Genomic DNA, 17,162 nt, shown 5'->3' with positions numbered 1-17,162 from the left:
ATTATATCATTTTATGTGCCACTTATTATGATTGGTCAGAAAAATATTTAATTATTAAACTTTTAAGTTAAATATTTTTTTAATTAATCATAACAAATAGTACATGGAGTGGTGGAATTTACAGGGTTTATGGCAGTGACATGATATGATTTTCAATGTTCTGGCTGCAAGAATCATCATGTTGAGACAGAGATTGAGGATGGATGATAAAAGATAGATACCACTATTGATTTATCTAAAATGTGTTATAACCTTAATTCACGATGGAAGAGTTAGTCCCACGTAGCTGTGGATGTTCCCGACTCGGACATGATTGCCTCTAGTGCGAGGATACACGTGGGAAACCAAAAAAAATCTAAACATAGATACAAATCCTCCTCTTTAGAGGAACCTTTTCATACTACCATATTACTCTTAGCATCAGATCCATACACTTCAAAATTAGGTCCTTTCAGAATTGTTTTCAACTTCAAAGTCAATAATAATCCAATGAAAAACTAAAAAACAAACTGAAAGTTAATAGCTTACCATTATAAACATTATGCCAGAGTATAAAGTAACAGTATTGTATCTCCCTTAACTTAATTTTACCCATCATTCAGATTCATAGCATATACACAGAACTGTTCTTTCATAATAAATAAACCAACCTCACAAGTCCAGATGAAAAGCGGGATCACTTAGACGTGAATCACCCAGAAAAAAAGGTTCTCCAGTCTGAAATTATAACCCAGCAATGAACCCAAACTTAGTCCCAAGTCACAGAGATCATAGAGTTGGCAAGCCCTGATTCATTAAAAGTTGAATTACTTTCATAGTCCAGAATTTTGGATGCTCCGGGAATTGCTTGTGTTAGTCTGAATGGCTTTGTCTCGTCTTCCCCTAGTTGCGTAGAAACGAATGACCACAACAGCTTCAAGAGAAGAAACAAAAGGTCATTCAGGAAAATCCAAACAAGATAAATAAACTAATAAAGCAACATCAATTTGCATCCAAAAATGTGAAAGTCCTTAGGCATATGAAATCACCATAAGACCAGTGAGAACACTGTAGTGTTGAATCAATTCCTACAGATATACGAGTGCAGCATTTGTTACCTGAATTGGGTCAGTACGTAAGAAGTTACGCTGAACACGACGTCCGTCTGGAAGCCGGACACCAACTCTGCATAGGAGATTTCTTTCAGCCTTAGGTTCTTCAGGGAGGGTTGGATATGTGGGCCTCTTAGGCAAGGATGGTTCATCTTGCGCGCTGACAGCAATTTCTGTATCCTTATTTTCATCACCTCCAACAACTGCACTGGATTCATTCATGCTTTCCATGGAAGCTGCCAGAGCTCTCTGAACTTCCTCATCCTCCTCTTTGCTTAAGTCTAAATCCACCATGGCTGTAATACCAAACAAGCAATCATAAAGATGATAAAATTACGCCAAAGATAGCATATGATGGACATAGAGTTCAGGTAGTAAAAACAAGATATTGAAGTACAGAACAAAAACGGCAGAATTTTCAATACTCAAAACATAATGAAAGAAAAATGACTATAAGTGAATTAAGGGTGATCACTAAGGTCCATCAAATTATAATAGACATGGAACATACCTAGAAACCAAACAAACTGGCACACAGATAGAAACTAGAAACAAACCTTTAGTTTTAGGTGGGCTAGAACTTGCTCTAGGACGCTTGTGAGACAAGGTAACATGATGATCCTTAGGGCCTGCATCAAGGAATCCTAGTAATCCCTAGAGCAGACAAAAGACTCTTCAAATCAATAAGGAGATATAGAAAAATGAACCGAGTTAAAGGTTCATATTTTAGAATATGAACAATGTTTCAGAAATTCCCTATTCAAAGTTCTCATCATAGTAAGGTAAGAGGTTATCGCATACTTCCAGTAAAGTTTCAGGCTCAACCATCCCACACCAGGAGCGCATCTTTTGGCCAGTGATGGGATCAAGAATAAGCACAACAGGAATCGAATCCAGTCTATAATAAGTGCAAACTTTTCTGCCTTCAGTTGTATCATCATATACCTATAAGCACAGAATAATAGTTAACAACCGAAAACTGTATCACAAGTTATGAGCAACGAGAACTACCACAAAATCACAAAATAAGGCCCAGTGTCAGGCTGCAACTCTCACTTTAAAATTTTGAAATACTAACGAATTAGAAGAGTGGTTTCAGGGTGAATGCTGTAGTAATCTATCAAGCAGAGCAATGTTCATGTGGACTGTGGAGAACCTTCCCTAATTCCTTCCCAATCTCTGATCCAGTTTTTATCAAGTTCCCCTTCTAAATAATGCTCAGGGATTGAGCAGCTATGTAATAACTTGATATTTAGTTTTTTTCTTAGTTTTTAGTATTTCTTTTTCATGTTAGGAGGATCCTTATCCTCCAAACTTCCCAACTTCTTCATCTTAATGAATTTCTTCTTTTATAAAAATTCTATAATAAAACATACTAAAGCTTATCCTATGAGTATCAGTTGAGTAAATCATCCATGTATCCCGATTAAGCTTCACAAAACATTGATCTATAAATCTTCCATAACCGTTTTGCTTTGCCTATGGTTTTTCTTGGCTTCCCTCTGCCTCTAGAAATTGAACTAACCTCCATTTGGTCTACTCTCCTTACTGGGGTTTCTAACGGTCTCTCCACACATGCCCAAACCACCTAACACTTCGAAAATAGAATATAATCAAACACCAGTGTTCAAGTCCAGAGAGCAACAAACTGACCTGCCAGAATATAAAGTTCGTACTAATTGTCTGAGAAACAGCTTCATTGGCCCATGTATCCCGATTAAGCTTCACAAAGCAAACATTGATACCAGTAATGTTAATGTTGAAACAAACAAGAAAAATGTAAACAGAATGCCAAAAATATAAATACCATATGTGAGCTGAATTCCTTGGTAGATTGTATGTTCACCAACAGCCATTTATCCGCAATAGAAGCAGCACCCTTTGCCTGCATTCGAAGAACAAAACCTTAGCTACAACGCTTATCAGTTACATGTTTCGTTATTTGAAAATATTTGTACAACTGATATAGAGCCACCACTGTCACAAATTGTTCGCAAGCAAATCCTATAAGATATAGAGACGAAATGAATGTTGTGCTTCAAAATGAGATTTACACATCAGCTCACACTAAACAACCACAAAAAGAAAATAGAACTGAAAATTTAAGAATCCTTTCCAGTATGCACGATAAGAATCAATATCTGGATAGAATTACTGGATAAGATTCTTATCTATCAACTGCATATTTTTGCAAAGAGTGTTATGTGGTTATGCCATATCTAAGAACAGAAAAGAAGTCAAAATAGGTGTGTAAAACAGAGACTGCACACTTGACCACGCGACAGGTGACCAGAAACCACAAACAGAGAGGGCGGCATGAGTACACCGTACATGTGCAGCAGTTTCTAGTGCCAATTCTCCAACGATAGGCTGGAGTGCTGGACAGGCAGAGGACTCTCCGAACTTATATCACTGGCTGGTGGGTCTATCTCCAGAGGACAGAGGGACTCCTCAATGTCTTTGTTGAGGGCAGGAGTGAGTAGAGGAAGAGAGCTTTTGATTTTTTTACCATTTATTTTTATTAGTTTAGCCATTAGATAGTCAGTTTCCCAGACTTCTCTCCAAAAGTAATCTTGTACACTATTTACACATGGCAGACAGAACTAACACATGTTCCCCTGCTTAGGATCCTCAACGCCATACCCAACTGGCTAATAACTGATAGTAGTAATTAGGATATTAAGAGAGTACAGAAGGCTTCTTGATTGCTTATGGTGAATCAAACAGGTCATGTACAAAGTCATTAACCCTAGTTTTTCTGTAAAAACTATCTAAAATTAGGTTTCCAATTATTACGTTTCTTTCAACTTTCTAGAAAGCAATAAACGTGGATGACTCACGGGAAGATTAGCAACAGATAACAAATAGAGAACAAGAACTGGTGGTGTGATGAGCACAAAAATAAACCACATTTCACTTTAATGAAAATTGATAGAATGACATATGTCCAGACTTTAGATGGAAGACAAGTCACAGAATGAATACATAAATCTAAATGAGAAGGTTAGCGTGAAATTCTGTTTTAGAGTGTTATTGGGTTAGTATGAAGTGCTACCAACTTACCATCCTTTAAACTTTAATGTGTCTACAATGACTTTAACTCATGTTAACATTATTTTAAAATGAAGAACAGAGCTTAGTATAGCCAGTATTTTTTCCGTATAAAATATTACAATTGGCTTTATTATATAAGCTTGTTTTTATTTATTTCCAAAACCATTTACCCAAAGTGAAGTAAATCACTAAATCCAAAAAAACGTAATTGCCAACCTCTAATGATGAAATCCTAAGTTTCTTCCCAGTTTCCTTACATTAACACTATATATATAATATTTTTATATTAGATGAAAGAAGCGTTTATTCAGAAAAATATTTGGGTGTCAGTGAAATCTAGAAGACAATTAATGTCAACTTTGAATATAATATAAGGTTTGATTCTGTGTTCGGGCAAAACTGAAAGACTAAGCATGTGAACATAATACACTTGGCAAAAACTAGATTAAAATATCAGATGTATATTATATTTTTTAAATTATGACTAAAATAATTTTTATTAAAAAATAATTACAGCCTTAATATTTGAGTAGAAAAATAAAAAATTAAAACCAAGTTTGAGCTTGAACATGGTTTGCATGCTCAGCTTAAATTTGAATTAAATAAAAGGATGTAAGGCTTGGATCGGCTGGATTCCACCTCAAGCTCAGTTCACACAATTCAAAGTTTCAAACTAAGAAGCACATTTACCTGATCAAAAGAACCACTGAACATCAGATGAAATGGAGGGCGATAAAGTGAAGCAAGATTATCCCGAGAACTCTCTGCTGTAGAAACAGAACCTTGCTCTGACTCCCAAACCCCTGGACGTCTCCTTTCCTCCTCAAAGTTACGAAATGCAATTAGAGAGCTTGGTTCTTGTGGATGGTCTCCAGTCCTTGATGCTCTGCATAAACATTACAAAACACAACTATAATGAGTGGTTTGACAGGAAAAAACAACATTGCCATTTCATATCAGGACACAAGAAAAGAATAAATGTGCTAGGTAGTCCCCCGGATAGTTTCCAACCCCAAAAATCTATAGCGGGATAGCTGGTAGAAGAATGACTGCCACAGCAAAGGGAAAAATAATATAAGTAATTTATACCCTACATATAATACTCAAAAAATACTAAAATTCACCTAATTAAAGACACGTTCCAAAATCAGAGACCAGATAAATAACATCAATGTGCAATTAAAGAAAGGCTAACAGTAATGAACTCTTCCTACAAAGATAGGGTCATTACAGTTGCACTAAAATGATGTCAAGGTAAGTTGAAGGGAAATGATGTCAAAGATAGGCCAATGCTAAAAGACCTAATGAATTGCATCAACACGTATTTAAAGAATGATAAAAACACCGAATAAAGCAAACGCATTGGAATAGAAACCCTCAGTTTTCAAGTTAAGCAAATAAATAAGGAAATGGAAAGCATACCCATACAGCATTGCACCATCATAAAGAGTTTCCCTTATAACAGGTAAGGGAGGGCGTACTTCTCCATCATTTTGGCCACTACTTCCATTTGTAGTCTCCTTCCTAGGTTCACTAAAACAACCAATGCAGAAGTTTAAAAGCAACCAATAAACAATGTAGTCTTACACTATCGAAGACACAGTTAGTTCCCCACATACCTATGTGGTTGATCAATCAAGGAATCAACACTTTCTAGAGGTGGAGTGTGTGATGATGGCAGCACCGCCCCTGCATCGCTGCCTATCAAGAACAGCTGAAGAGCTTCCTCAAGTTGCCAACTTGTGGCCTGTTACCAGTTACCACAACATTTTATAGATCACTATACAACAACAATCCAAGCATTGCCGATTTAAGACATGAAAGCTTAACAATCAAAATTCATGGATTTCTATTACTATTTCAGGTTCACTTCTCATCTCTATTAATCAGTCCAATACACCCTGAAAACGTTCCAGGATAAGTTTTTCATATAGAACTCATCCCTAAATTTTCACCCCAACTTAAGAGTTCACCAAACCAAACTGACCCTAGAGCCAACTTAAACATCCCCATGTGGAAAAAAAAAATCACATCACTGCCCATCAGAAACATGTTTTATTTACCAGAGTTGCATATTTCCCTCGTTTAGACAACGTACAACATACCTAATTCCGTGTACCATGTTCGGGTACGTCATAAAGGAAGTCTTTTCATAAGAAATTTAAAACTGACTAACCACATAGAATCGAGTACCATGCAATGGAACCGGTACCACGTACCATGTAACTATATTGTTTACTATCCAAAAAGTAATTAGTCTCTAAGATGAGCATCCCTGAACCATTAACAAAAACGACAGTAAAGCCTATTTCGGGGTTGGCTATCAAACGACATAATTAATATTCTATCATAAATCATGTCTATATGGACAAATCATTGACATCTAAATCCTTACTAACAGTTTCGCCTATAATTTTTCTCGGTCTCTATGATATAAAATCAAATTTTGCACCAAAATAAAGCATACCCATTATAGTTTCAAGACCTATAAAAAACAACCAAAAGGGATAATTTTGAATCAAAGATTTGGTTAATAATCCTTCAAATTTTCATCTTATTTTATACGAAATGAAAAGAGAGATAATAAAAAATGAGAAACCTGGAGGAATTGTCTAGCAGTTTCAGCGGTTTGACCCTGCGCAACCTCGAGGAAAGAAGAGACCATAATTTGTTGATCATTTGAAGTTAACATTGCTTCGATTTGAATTGAATCGAATGGGATTTGTAGCAAAATCTCAATCTGAAAAAGCAATTGAAAGAAGCGAAGTGAATTTTTGGGATTAGGGTTCCTATGAAGAAGAAATATTAGGAAGATTGATAGCTTAATAACTACTGTACCTTCAACTCAGTGATTCAAGTCTCTTCTGTTTTCTTTTCATTTATCCGATTGAACCAATAATATTAAGTATATAACAACAACAATAATATAATATCTAATCTTTTATTTTATTTATTATTTGTGTTAGATAGCTAGGACAGAGTATTTTGTCTTACCAGAAGATAATTTGTCTTCTTCGATCAAGAAAAGTATAATATATGTGTTGTTTTTTCTAATTTTAAAAATATTTTTTTCTAAAAAATAATTAAATATGACACATGTTATGATTAGTGATTAGAGGAGATAAATTATCTCCTTATATCAAGAGATATTTTACTCTCTTTCAAAAATAAACGGTTTTAATCAACAACAAAATTATTAATTGACTGGCGATGTAATAAATTTATACTACATTGCCTCTCTTTCATCATCTAAATTAGCGATAAGCAAGACTCGGTCTGACCATTGATTTGTCTCAACCCGACAACTTATAAACAAGTCTGACTTGTCCAAATAAATAAAAAATGATAGACCGATTAAAAGGGACAGACATGTCGTCAAAAAATGACGGGTTCATGTTTATGTCCAGGTCACTCAACTCGCCCCTTGTAGTTATATATCAAGAATAAATGAATAAGTATCTATCAATACTCATCATGTTCAACTCACATAACTCAAATACCTAGAAGCCCATAAATGGTGATTGATAGAAAACCAATTAATTTTTAGTTTTTGCGTACTGTGTGTGAACTCCAATCTAAGTTTCATTTTTCAGTTAATAGCTAGTTATTGTATTCATTTTTATGTAAACTTTTGAGTATGACATGTTGTTGTCATTTCAGTTCTCATGTATTTTCTATCATTTACGAGAACACTTCAGCTTATGTTGACACTTGATAGTTTAAATTGTTCTGAAATTTTCAATGTATTCTATAATTTTAGTCACGTGATTGTGATGGTTTTTAGTTTTAAATATGTAATTTACGGTTTATAGTTTATATACTGATGTATATGGGTGGGAGTTTTAGTTGAGTTTATATACAGATTGTGATAATTCTGATTGTGCATGCTTAAAGATTTGAGGGGAAAAAATCTACGTTTGTCATTTTGTTCTTTTCAACTCTGACTCGTCTATATCTTGACCTGTCTTATTTTAGATCCGTCCCTTATGCATCCCGTCCTAATTATGGATGAGTTCGAGTTCAAAAATTGACCCGATTAATATTTAGAGACGGGTGATGGACATGTTTAATTCGTCCCAAGCCGTCTCAAGCTCACCCCTAATCTAAACTCTTCTATCTACAAAAGTTTCACTCCATATATCACTTTTTCTGACTGGTCAAAAAATATTTTATCATTAAATTTTAAATTTAAACTTATATTTTTCAACCAATCAAAATAATACACTCTTTTGGTATATTATATATTAACCCCTTCATAATAAACTCTCCCTTCATTTTTGTCATTCAATGTTTCCATGTGCGGCTCTTCCTATTCATTTATATCACTGTACAATTTGATTATGAAATTCATGCAAAAATAAAAAAATGTGACATAAATTACCCACAAATAAAAAGACGAAGGACCATTGAAATTAAATGTTTAATGTTTGCATTCCCTTTGCATTTTTTTAAATGAAAAGTCAACAAAAGAATAAGTTTTACACACATTGGAGGTAGGATGAAAATATGTTAGGTTAAGTTATATACTATTATAGTTTGTTTGATGGTATCTACTACTCGGATAACCGTAGTAATTCTAGAGCTAATACGTGCAACAAACCCCGATTTCTGGAAGGGATGCATTTATTAGATAAAAGGTCGACGCAGGCTCTGCCTGAAAAATCAAGGCAAAATTCGACATCTAGCCTCAAAAAACCCAGTATGTCTCCCCAAAAAAAAGGATGTCCGGTGGTGCAGAGTGGGTTTTTGCTAATTAGCCTACTATAGGGGGGCCTGTTGCTTTGATGATTCATGATAACTCGTCGGATCGCACGGCCTTTGTGTCGGCGACGCATCATTCAAATTTCTGCCCTATCAACTCACCTGCCGAATCAACTAGCCCCGAAAATGGATGGCGCTAAAGCACGCGACCTATACCCGCCCGTCGGGGCAAGGGCCAGGCCCCGATGAGTAGGAGGGCGTGATGGGGGTGACACGCACGATCGGTCTCGAGCTTTAGCTCAGCCACCATTCATCACGGTGCCCTCCATCGCGGACTCAGTTTTCAACCAACCGTGAGACATTGCTCGCGGGAAGCCAACATTCGCCCCGCTTGGTGCCTAGCACGTGGCCAAGGCACGGGGCAACGATGTGCAACACCCAGGCAGGCGTGCCCTCGACAATTCTTTATCTAATAGTGTATCCTTACCCTTTTGAGTAAAGAACTAATTTCTTTTAGGGAGTGCAACGACTCCTCTCAACAAATGTCGCTCTCAAGAATTAAATTTTTGACATTTTGGTTATTCTAGATATCTGGTCAAACATTATACCACTAAATCATTTAGATAGCTTAAAGTCATACGTGTTAAACTAAATTAATTTTTAAAAAAATTTGGACCTATTATACATTAGGTAATACACCATTATAAACAGTTTGACCTTTTTTTCATATGGAAAAAGTGCATATCACACATAATTGTCATGAAGACACTGACTTAATGGTATAATACTCTATAAATTCATACACATATCAAAATGTAAAATATTCAATTTCTGATGATAAGGATACGTTGTCCTAATTGGTGACTCGAATCATGTTTCAGACTAATAATATTAAAATAAAAACAGAACATGAATAACATATTTGTGTCATTCTAATAGCGACATTTAGTAAAGTCAGTCACGTACCCAAAATAAATTAATTCATCATTATCATATAGTAAATGATGCAATACAAAATACAAAAGAAAATATAAAGGAGCAAAATAATTTATTTCATTTTGCCAAATGATTTAATATGTATATTTTTTACACTATCAACAAATCATTCACTATTGTTTTATTATCGACTTTCAAACAAAACTAATACAAAAATCAATAGTGTCTGTGCATAGATTTTAAGCTCTTTCGGAAAACCTAAATTACATCCCGAATAATAAATTAGTGTTATTATATAGTTTGTCTCTTCTTCAGTGTTTCCACCATCTTCATTCACCATTTTTCAATTCAATGATGGAAGTTGAAGCGAGACGAATAAGAAGGTTTAGGAATCAAAGGCACACTAATACTCTTCTCCCACTTCATCTTTCATCATTCTCTCATCATAATACTATCTCTTGTTGGTAATCTTCTTCATTTCAATTTCTCATACTTACCTTCTTTTTTCTCAAAATTATCCAAATTCAAACATGTGTTACTCTATGATTGCAGGTATTGTGATTACAAGATCTTCTCTTTTAACAAACCCCTTTTCGATTTTGGTCAAAGACATGCTAAGTGAGTCTTATTTAAGGTTTTGGTTGTTGAAAAAATTATGCCTTTTTTGTTTTTAATATTCAAAATTATATTATTTTGTTTGAGATGTTAAAATATTTGATTTTAGTGTATGTTGTTAGCTAAGTGATGATGTGTCGACACACTTTTGTAGTACTAATTGGCCAATTGTGATGTTGACATGTCATGGCTTAATTGATCGACGACTAAAACAAAAACAGTGTACAAGGCTCCCTTGCATAGTGAGGTATGGGGAGAGTAGATGTAAGCAATCTTAAGTTCGCGCGAGATTGTTCAAGATTTGAACGCATGACTGTTTTCAGGATTTGAACGACTGTTTTCAGGATTTGAACGCATGACTGTTTTCAGGATTTGAACGCATGACTGTTTTCAGGATTCGAAAGCATAACTGTTTTCAGGACTTGAATATATGACTGTTTCCAAGATTCGAAAGTATGACTGTTTTCAGGATTCGAAAGCATGACTGTTTTCAGGACTTGTATATATGACTGTTTCCAGGATTTAAACCCGCGATCTCCAGCTCACAAGACAAACAATCTTACCATTATGCCGAAGTTTGAAGTATTTTAAAATTTTAAGGACTCGATTAAAAACTGGTAGCTAATTCCATAGGACTAAAAATTTAATCTAGGCATAGCTGAGAGTAACCTGAGGCCATGATGGTGGTTATATAAAGCGTTACCATGACTTTAGGATTTTAATAACACCTAATATTGCAATAAACCACCATTGGGTTTTTGCTTATTCTTTTGACGACTTCATTGTTCTATACATGCATCATGGCTTGATTGTTCTACAGGTTTTTGAAAGTCTGGTTTTCAATTGGGGTTGGTTTTGCAGTTTCTGTATTGCTTGGAGTTACTTTGGTATGCACTCTACTCAAACTTTTATTTTCTTCATTGTCTTCTCTTATTACGGGTTTCAGTTTCACTTAGCCGCACTTTTTCAGTTTCTCCTTTGGGAATTAGCCAGAGCATTGCATCTCTGTGGTGGCAGCAATAAGCTTGGAAACCTTACAAGTGCCTTTCTATTTAGGTTTTCCCCCTTGGTTAGTAACTATGTTTTCCCTATAATGTTTTGTTATTAGGAAACAAATACAAGGAATAGCAATGTGACGAGTAATGGAAAATCCGAAAATGTGAATGATCTTTACTCTGTCACGCTCTTGCAAACTTACTGTTGTTTATGCAGCTGCCTGGTTTAAGCTTGTCACTTTCTGATGCTGGGTATATATGCATTTCTACCGTCATATCTGTTTTTGTGCACGAAGTTGGTCACGCTGTTGCTGCCACTAGGTCAGTTGTATTTGCTTTATTGCCCCCTTTTGGATCACGCTCATCCATTTCTTGTTTCAAAGAAGTCGCTAGTGGGTCCTGATATAGTAATATATAAGGAAATAGAAATGGATGATCTCCGACCCGTAAACAAGACTTATCCCGAAATCTGATGAGTGGTGACTGATAGAAAGAAGATGAAGAAAATATCCATGAGTTTGTGTGGGCTGCATTGAATAATATTTTTAATTTTCTCCCCTGATAAAAATGATGGATCCTTATTATTAGTGTAGTGAGGATTTTGGTTGAAGTAGTTAAGTAGAAGCTGTAAGAAATGCCAGTGTGTAGTTTTGTTGAGCTAGCTCGAGCTATCACAACAAATTCAGTACTTCTCGTTCTCTTTCCCTTTCTCTCTTCTATCGAGGTTCTGAATTGTAAGACTTATACAAACACTTAACTCCTTTATTTTGTTCCATCAGACAAATTTCAGGACATGATTTATGAAACGAGAAAAAATGTATGCATTGACAGTGTAAGAGTTTTTTACACCATCAGTCCATCATCCACCATTCATTTTTAATCATCATTGACTCTTCAAGAAAAGTAATACAAATGAATTATAGATGATATAGTGACTGTATATAAATCTTTACACTGTTAGTGCGTAAATATTACACTCTTATGATAAAACACAATGTTGTGGTCTAGTCCACGCAATTGTCCTTACCTAGTGGGAAAAGACTTTGCTGATTGTTGTTGTACACATAGATCCCCTTTCGCCTCTTCATGAAGGATACGGTAGAAAAATTTATACCATATTTTAAGTTTTGAGAACTTGAGGCTTTATAAATGGCAATACATTCAAGATGCTTCATAGTGTTCAAAACATATTTTAGCATCAGTTGCAATTGAAACACCTTTTGTTTATGTTGAATGCTGTTACCTACCATTTAAAAGCAATGCAAGGAAGCATTTCCAATGATCATATAATTTCAATAGTAAATTTTATTCTTCTTTTATTTACTATGTGATCATGCAGATACCAAGAATCCCAAATTTAGTTTTGCTTGAAATGTCAAAAGCTAGATTCTCATGTTTATGCTATTGATCCTTTTCAATGGAAAGCAGTGAGGGAATACAAATAGAGTACATTGCTATCTTCATGGCAGTTCTATTTCCTGGTGCACTGGTTGCCTTCAATTATGAATTGCTGCAAAGTTTGCCACATTTTACTGCCCTCCGCATGTATTCTGCCGGCATTTGGCACAATGCAGTTGTAAGTTGAATACAAAATAGTATGTATCCGTTGACACTAGTGCTGAAAATTAGACTTATGCTACTTAATAACTTCTTCATGTGTGTGTACACACACAACACACACACACACATAAATATAGTAGGGCATATATGGTGAGAGCTCCATGGACAAGAGAAGTTAATCTAGATCATACAAGGATACAACCATATTCTCTCTCTATATATAGAGATTGATACATATGTGGATATGTGCACCCGTTTAGTAAGCGGGAGGTCTTGAGTTCAACTCTCAATGAAAGCAAATTATTTTGGAAGGTGAGCCTTGACTCAACAGTAAGGTTTCTTGCCTTGTGACCTGGAGGTCATGAGTTCAAATCCCGGCAGTAGTCTCTTCGCTGACGAGGGTAAAGTTGTATACACCTACCCTCCCAGACCCCACTAGGTGGGAGCCTCGTGCAATGAGCTACCCTCTATATAGATATGCACATACCAATATAATCTTTGAAGTTGCTATCACACAATCTTGCATGTCAACTTTAGGAAAAAGATTGATACTTAAATATTCTAGGGAAACATGAGAAGATAAGAGAGAGAACAAACTGGATGAGAATATGCAAATGTCTGCACATTCAATTGTAAACTATATTGAGATGTACAACCATTTAAAATAAAATGATAGTTACAGTACAATGTACCATACAATTATATATAGCTGATAATCTCATTATTTCAACACTCATTTAGTCGGGTCATGTATATATGCACTAATCTCCAATGTCCACACACATAGACATAATTGATTTCAGGACACCCTAGAGAATTAGTGAAAATATGTATTGGCTAATCATTTGAGTTAACAAAGCTAGTAGTAACATTTGAAAACATTCTGGCTGTAATGATATGGCAATTAACTGCCGGGTAACAAAATTACGAGAACAATATCGAACAATTAAAACAAAGTTGATAAATTAGAATTGACACAATATATTAAATGTGGAAACCCCCTAAAACGAGGGGAAAACTACAGGCAAGATCATAGAAGATTTTCATTATATGTAAGAAAGTTACAACTATTCTCTAAATTCAAGGAGAGAACAATAACAATTTTGAAAATAGGAGGATCCACACATTAGAAGAACCTCTCAAGGAAACATGCCCTGTTTATAGATCGTTTATTGTTTTAGTTTAGTTTTAGACTTCCACATGCTTCTAGATTGTTTATTGGATTTCTACACCTTCAACCTTTACTTTCTAGTGTTGTGCAGCTTGTGGATTGGCGTTATTCCTCTTGCCCTTGTTGTTGTTTCCCTTTTACAGCAGTAGCCACGGTCCAATGGTACATTTCCTAGATCATAATAGTTTTATCATATTTATTCGTTTTTGTACACATCATCTTACTTATTGCGTGTGTGTTGGCTATATGGGAGACAGGTTTTGAACGTTCCCCGGACATCACCTTTGTCCGGTTTTTTAGTTCCTGGTGATGTTATTCTATCAGTTGATAATGTACCCATCAGAAATGCACAAGAGTGGTTGGAGATTAACACTTTGACATATGATATCAAGCTTAATAATGTAAATAATTCCCAGCACACCGGGGACTTGTGGCTTGCCAATAAGGGTTATTGTGTCCCTAGTGTTATGATGGAAGAAAGCAAAATTACCGAATCATTGGAAAATCAAGATGCTTGTCCCAGTGGACTTGCCGCCTTTGTAAAAGTTTCATGCTCAGTTAATATTACACTGGATGATGGTCAGAGCCAAACTGATAATTTAAACAGGAAAAGGAATATGTACTGCTTAAATGCTAAAGATGTTGTAAAACTGAATAAATGTGGCGATCATTGGGGGCCAGTTGCGACAAATGGAAGTGGGTGTACGTGTTCTCAGGTAGAAAATTGTATGAATGTTTTCGACTTTTCTATTTGTGTGCTCTCTTTCTTACACGGTACTGACATAGTGAGATTATAGCAAAGATACTACAGCTAATGAATGTTCTCTTGGTATCGATTGCAGGATGAGTTTTGTTTAGCTCCAGTTCAGGAGCCCGGATTAGTATGGGTTGAGATCACATATTCAAGTCCTTCTCCTGAATGTTCTTTACAGGAAAGAATTAGATCTTCAGTTTCTGAAACTTCCGGCATTAAGGAAACTAATTGCGGTGGGACTTTTATATTTGTTGGCGATGTCATCTCAATGGCACATTCAATTCAGCTAACATCGTATCGGCCTCGCTTGGGACTAAAATTTGTTGCATATCTTCCAAACTTGCTGGAAAGGATTTTGATGTGGACATTCCATGTCTCTCTAGCTCTCGCCGTTCTCAATGGTTTGCCAGTAAGTGATGAACAATTTCTTGCTTGCCCTTATGTATTGCTTCTCATAACATTCCATTTTTTTAAAGTATTGCTTCTCATAACAGAATATGTTTTTTGTTATATTGTTGAATTTCCTCTAATATGATGATATATATGTATTTTCAGGTGTATTTTCTGGATGGTGAATATATATTAGAGGCCAGTCTATCCCACTTTACTTGGTTGAGTCCAAGGAAGAGGAAGAAGGTTCTTAAACTATGCCTCCTTGGAGGGTCACTCATTTCTGTTATAGGCTTTTTTCAAGAACTACTTTAGTCACTTTTTGCCATCATCAACAACTCTTTGGAGAATATTTGAGTGTTACAAATTTTGTTCTCAACCTGAATTAATTAACCTCACTTATACACTCACTCTTTTTTTTTTTTGGGCACTATCAACGTAACTTTTCACCTTTTAAGTAAGGAATTAATATCTTTCGGGGTTCGTGTCTGCTCATTCTAATAAGTGTCGTTCCAAAAAATTGAATGCTTGACCTTTTGGTCAACCTGAAGATTTAACAAAGTCTTACAATACTTAACCAACACTTTATTGGTATCCACACATTTATTTAAAATCAAATAACTTTTACGATTTAATTTGGATGTTTTTTTATTATATTATTATCAAATTAGTCAGCGTAAAAGTTTTTTATATTATCGATATTCAAAATGGTTGACTCTTCGAATAATTAACAAACTACTTGAACAGTCACACATGTGGGTACATGATAGATTGAGATTGATAGTATAAAATCTTATACTAATAGTTGTATCAAAATTAAACTCCAACTTCTAATAGAATATGCTTTTATATTTCCAATTTTTTGAGTAATTTATCATTTTAATAAAGTAGTAAGTATTTAGTCTTGTAAAAATACTTTCCTATGTTTCAAAACCATACATAAGTGTATGGATATAAATAAATAAAAGCACCCATGTAACAAATATTTCAATAATAACATGCAATGACCATGGCTCATTGGTTAAACAGCTTTGAGATTAACAAACTCTGATTAATAAGTAAACTAGCTCAAAAACTTGAAACTAGATTTAACAGTTTCATTCAGTTTGGAATGCCTAGTTTAACAATCACAATCAAAACATGTTGTGAGAACTGGATCGTACTAAGCGGTCCAATTTGACCAATGACCAAACTTGAAAACAATTATGTTTTGCAGTCTTAATCAAATGGAAGTTGGACCATTTCTAACCGGAAAATTTTTACTCAGACCGTGTTAAACTTATTTAAACTGGAATAATCTGAGAAGTAAACTGTCGGTTTACTTAAAATTAAAAAAATGGAACATTATTCTAATCATTTTGTTTTACTTCGGTCCAAAAAATATTGAGAGATGTCATTTCAATATAATTATACATAATTAGTAATTATATAAAATTATATTTATATACAATTATATATTTATTGATAAAAATTATTAATTATATATGAAATCATCATATCCGACTGAATAGTTTAACCATTTAAACCGATTAAATCTTATATGGGACCTCTTTCGATTTGACGTTCGGCTCGGGTTTCCCAACAATGCATTAAATAATTGTTTCGTAAAGAGAATATTAATCTTTTGGAAATATTTGTAGTGTTAATAAGTCCTAACTTGTCAATATACAAAAACTCAAGTTGTGTATGGGTATTCTATTCTTAGATTTTGCATTAATTAGTCTTTTTGTATGATCACAAGATTCAAGACTTCTAAGGTGAGTGGATATTAATATATATCTATCATTGATTTGGTAAAGAGGGAAAAAAAATATATGCATCAATAATGTATAAAACTTATACACTGTTAGTATATTATCCATTATTTATGTTTAGTTATTATTAACTTTTCAAAA

General features: G+C 34.7%; 2 protein-coding genes across 3 annotated transcripts; one reads left to right on the top strand and one right to left on the bottom strand.

Annotated features, from left to right (window-relative positions):
* LOC109330960 (plant UBX domain-containing protein 7-like) lies at positions 458 to 9,208 on the bottom strand. Its single transcript, XM_019565223.1, has 11 exons — positions 9,154 to 9,208; positions 6,745 to 6,983; positions 5,765 to 5,892; positions 5,568 to 5,678; positions 4,836 to 5,031; positions 2,899 to 2,976; positions 2,745 to 2,813; positions 1,893 to 2,036; positions 1,649 to 1,745; positions 1,098 to 1,387; positions 458 to 913 (listed from the first exon to the last, which is right to left on the bottom strand). The coding sequence occupies exons 1-11, from the start codon at positions 9,206 to 9,208 to the stop codon at positions 749 to 751; spliced, it is 1,572 nt and encodes a 523-aa protein (XP_019420768.1). The 3' UTR covers positions 458 to 748.
* Positions 10,096 to 15,688, top strand: LOC109331887 (membrane-bound transcription factor site-2 protease homolog). Of its 2 annotated transcripts, XM_019566657.1 has the most exons (11): positions 10,096 to 10,246; positions 10,335 to 10,400; positions 11,218 to 11,284; positions 11,368 to 11,466; positions 11,610 to 11,713; positions 12,821 to 12,968; positions 14,205 to 14,285; positions 14,381 to 14,839; positions 14,966 to 15,286; positions 15,433 to 15,591; positions 15,622 to 15,688. In XM_019566657.1, exons 1-10 carry the CDS (start codon positions 10,134 to 10,136, stop codon positions 15,580 to 15,582), a joined length of 1,608 nt encoding a protein of 535 aa, XP_019422202.1. In that variant the 5' UTR covers positions 10,096 to 10,133; the 3' UTR covers positions 15,583 to 15,591; positions 15,622 to 15,688. The 2 variants fall into 2 exon arrangements, with proteins under 2 accessions (XP_019422202.1, XP_019422201.1); XM_019566656.1 differs by having other exon boundaries at positions 15,433 to 15,687.

Source organism: Lupinus angustifolius, chromosome LG17, assembly GCF_001865875.1.
Source record: "Lupinus angustifolius cultivar Tanjil chromosome LG17, LupAngTanjil_v1.0, whole genome shotgun sequence".
In the NCBI taxonomy this organism is placed as follows: domain Eukaryota; kingdom Viridiplantae; phylum Streptophyta; class Magnoliopsida; order Fabales; family Fabaceae; genus Lupinus; species Lupinus angustifolius.
This window is presented reverse-complemented; position numbering and strand designations above follow the sequence as displayed.

Coding starts and splice junctions, on each gene's coding strand:
- LOC109330960 (XM_019565223.1), bottom strand. CDS start 9,208: ATGTCTCACGGTTGGTTGAAAACTGAGTCCGCGATGGAGGGCACCGTG. Junction 5,032..5,567: donor GATGGTGCAATGCTGTATGG/GTATGCTTTCCA, acceptor ATGTTTATGCAG/AGCATCAAGGACTGGAGACC. Junction 914..1,097: donor TACGTACTGACCCAATTCAG/GTAACAAATGCT, acceptor CTTCTCTTGAAG/CTGTTGTGGTCATTCGTTTC.
- LOC109331887 (XM_019566657.1), top strand. CDS start 10,134: ATGATGGAAGTTGAAGCGAGACGAATAAGAAGGTTTAGGAATCAAAGG. Junction 11,714..12,820: donor CACGCTGTTGCTGCCACTAG/GTCAGTTGTATT, acceptor AATGGAAAGCAG/TGAGGGAATACAAATAGAGT. Junction 14,286..14,380: donor GCAGTAGCCACGGTCCAATG/GTACATTTCCTA, acceptor TATGGGAGACAG/GTTTTGAACGTTCCCCGGAC.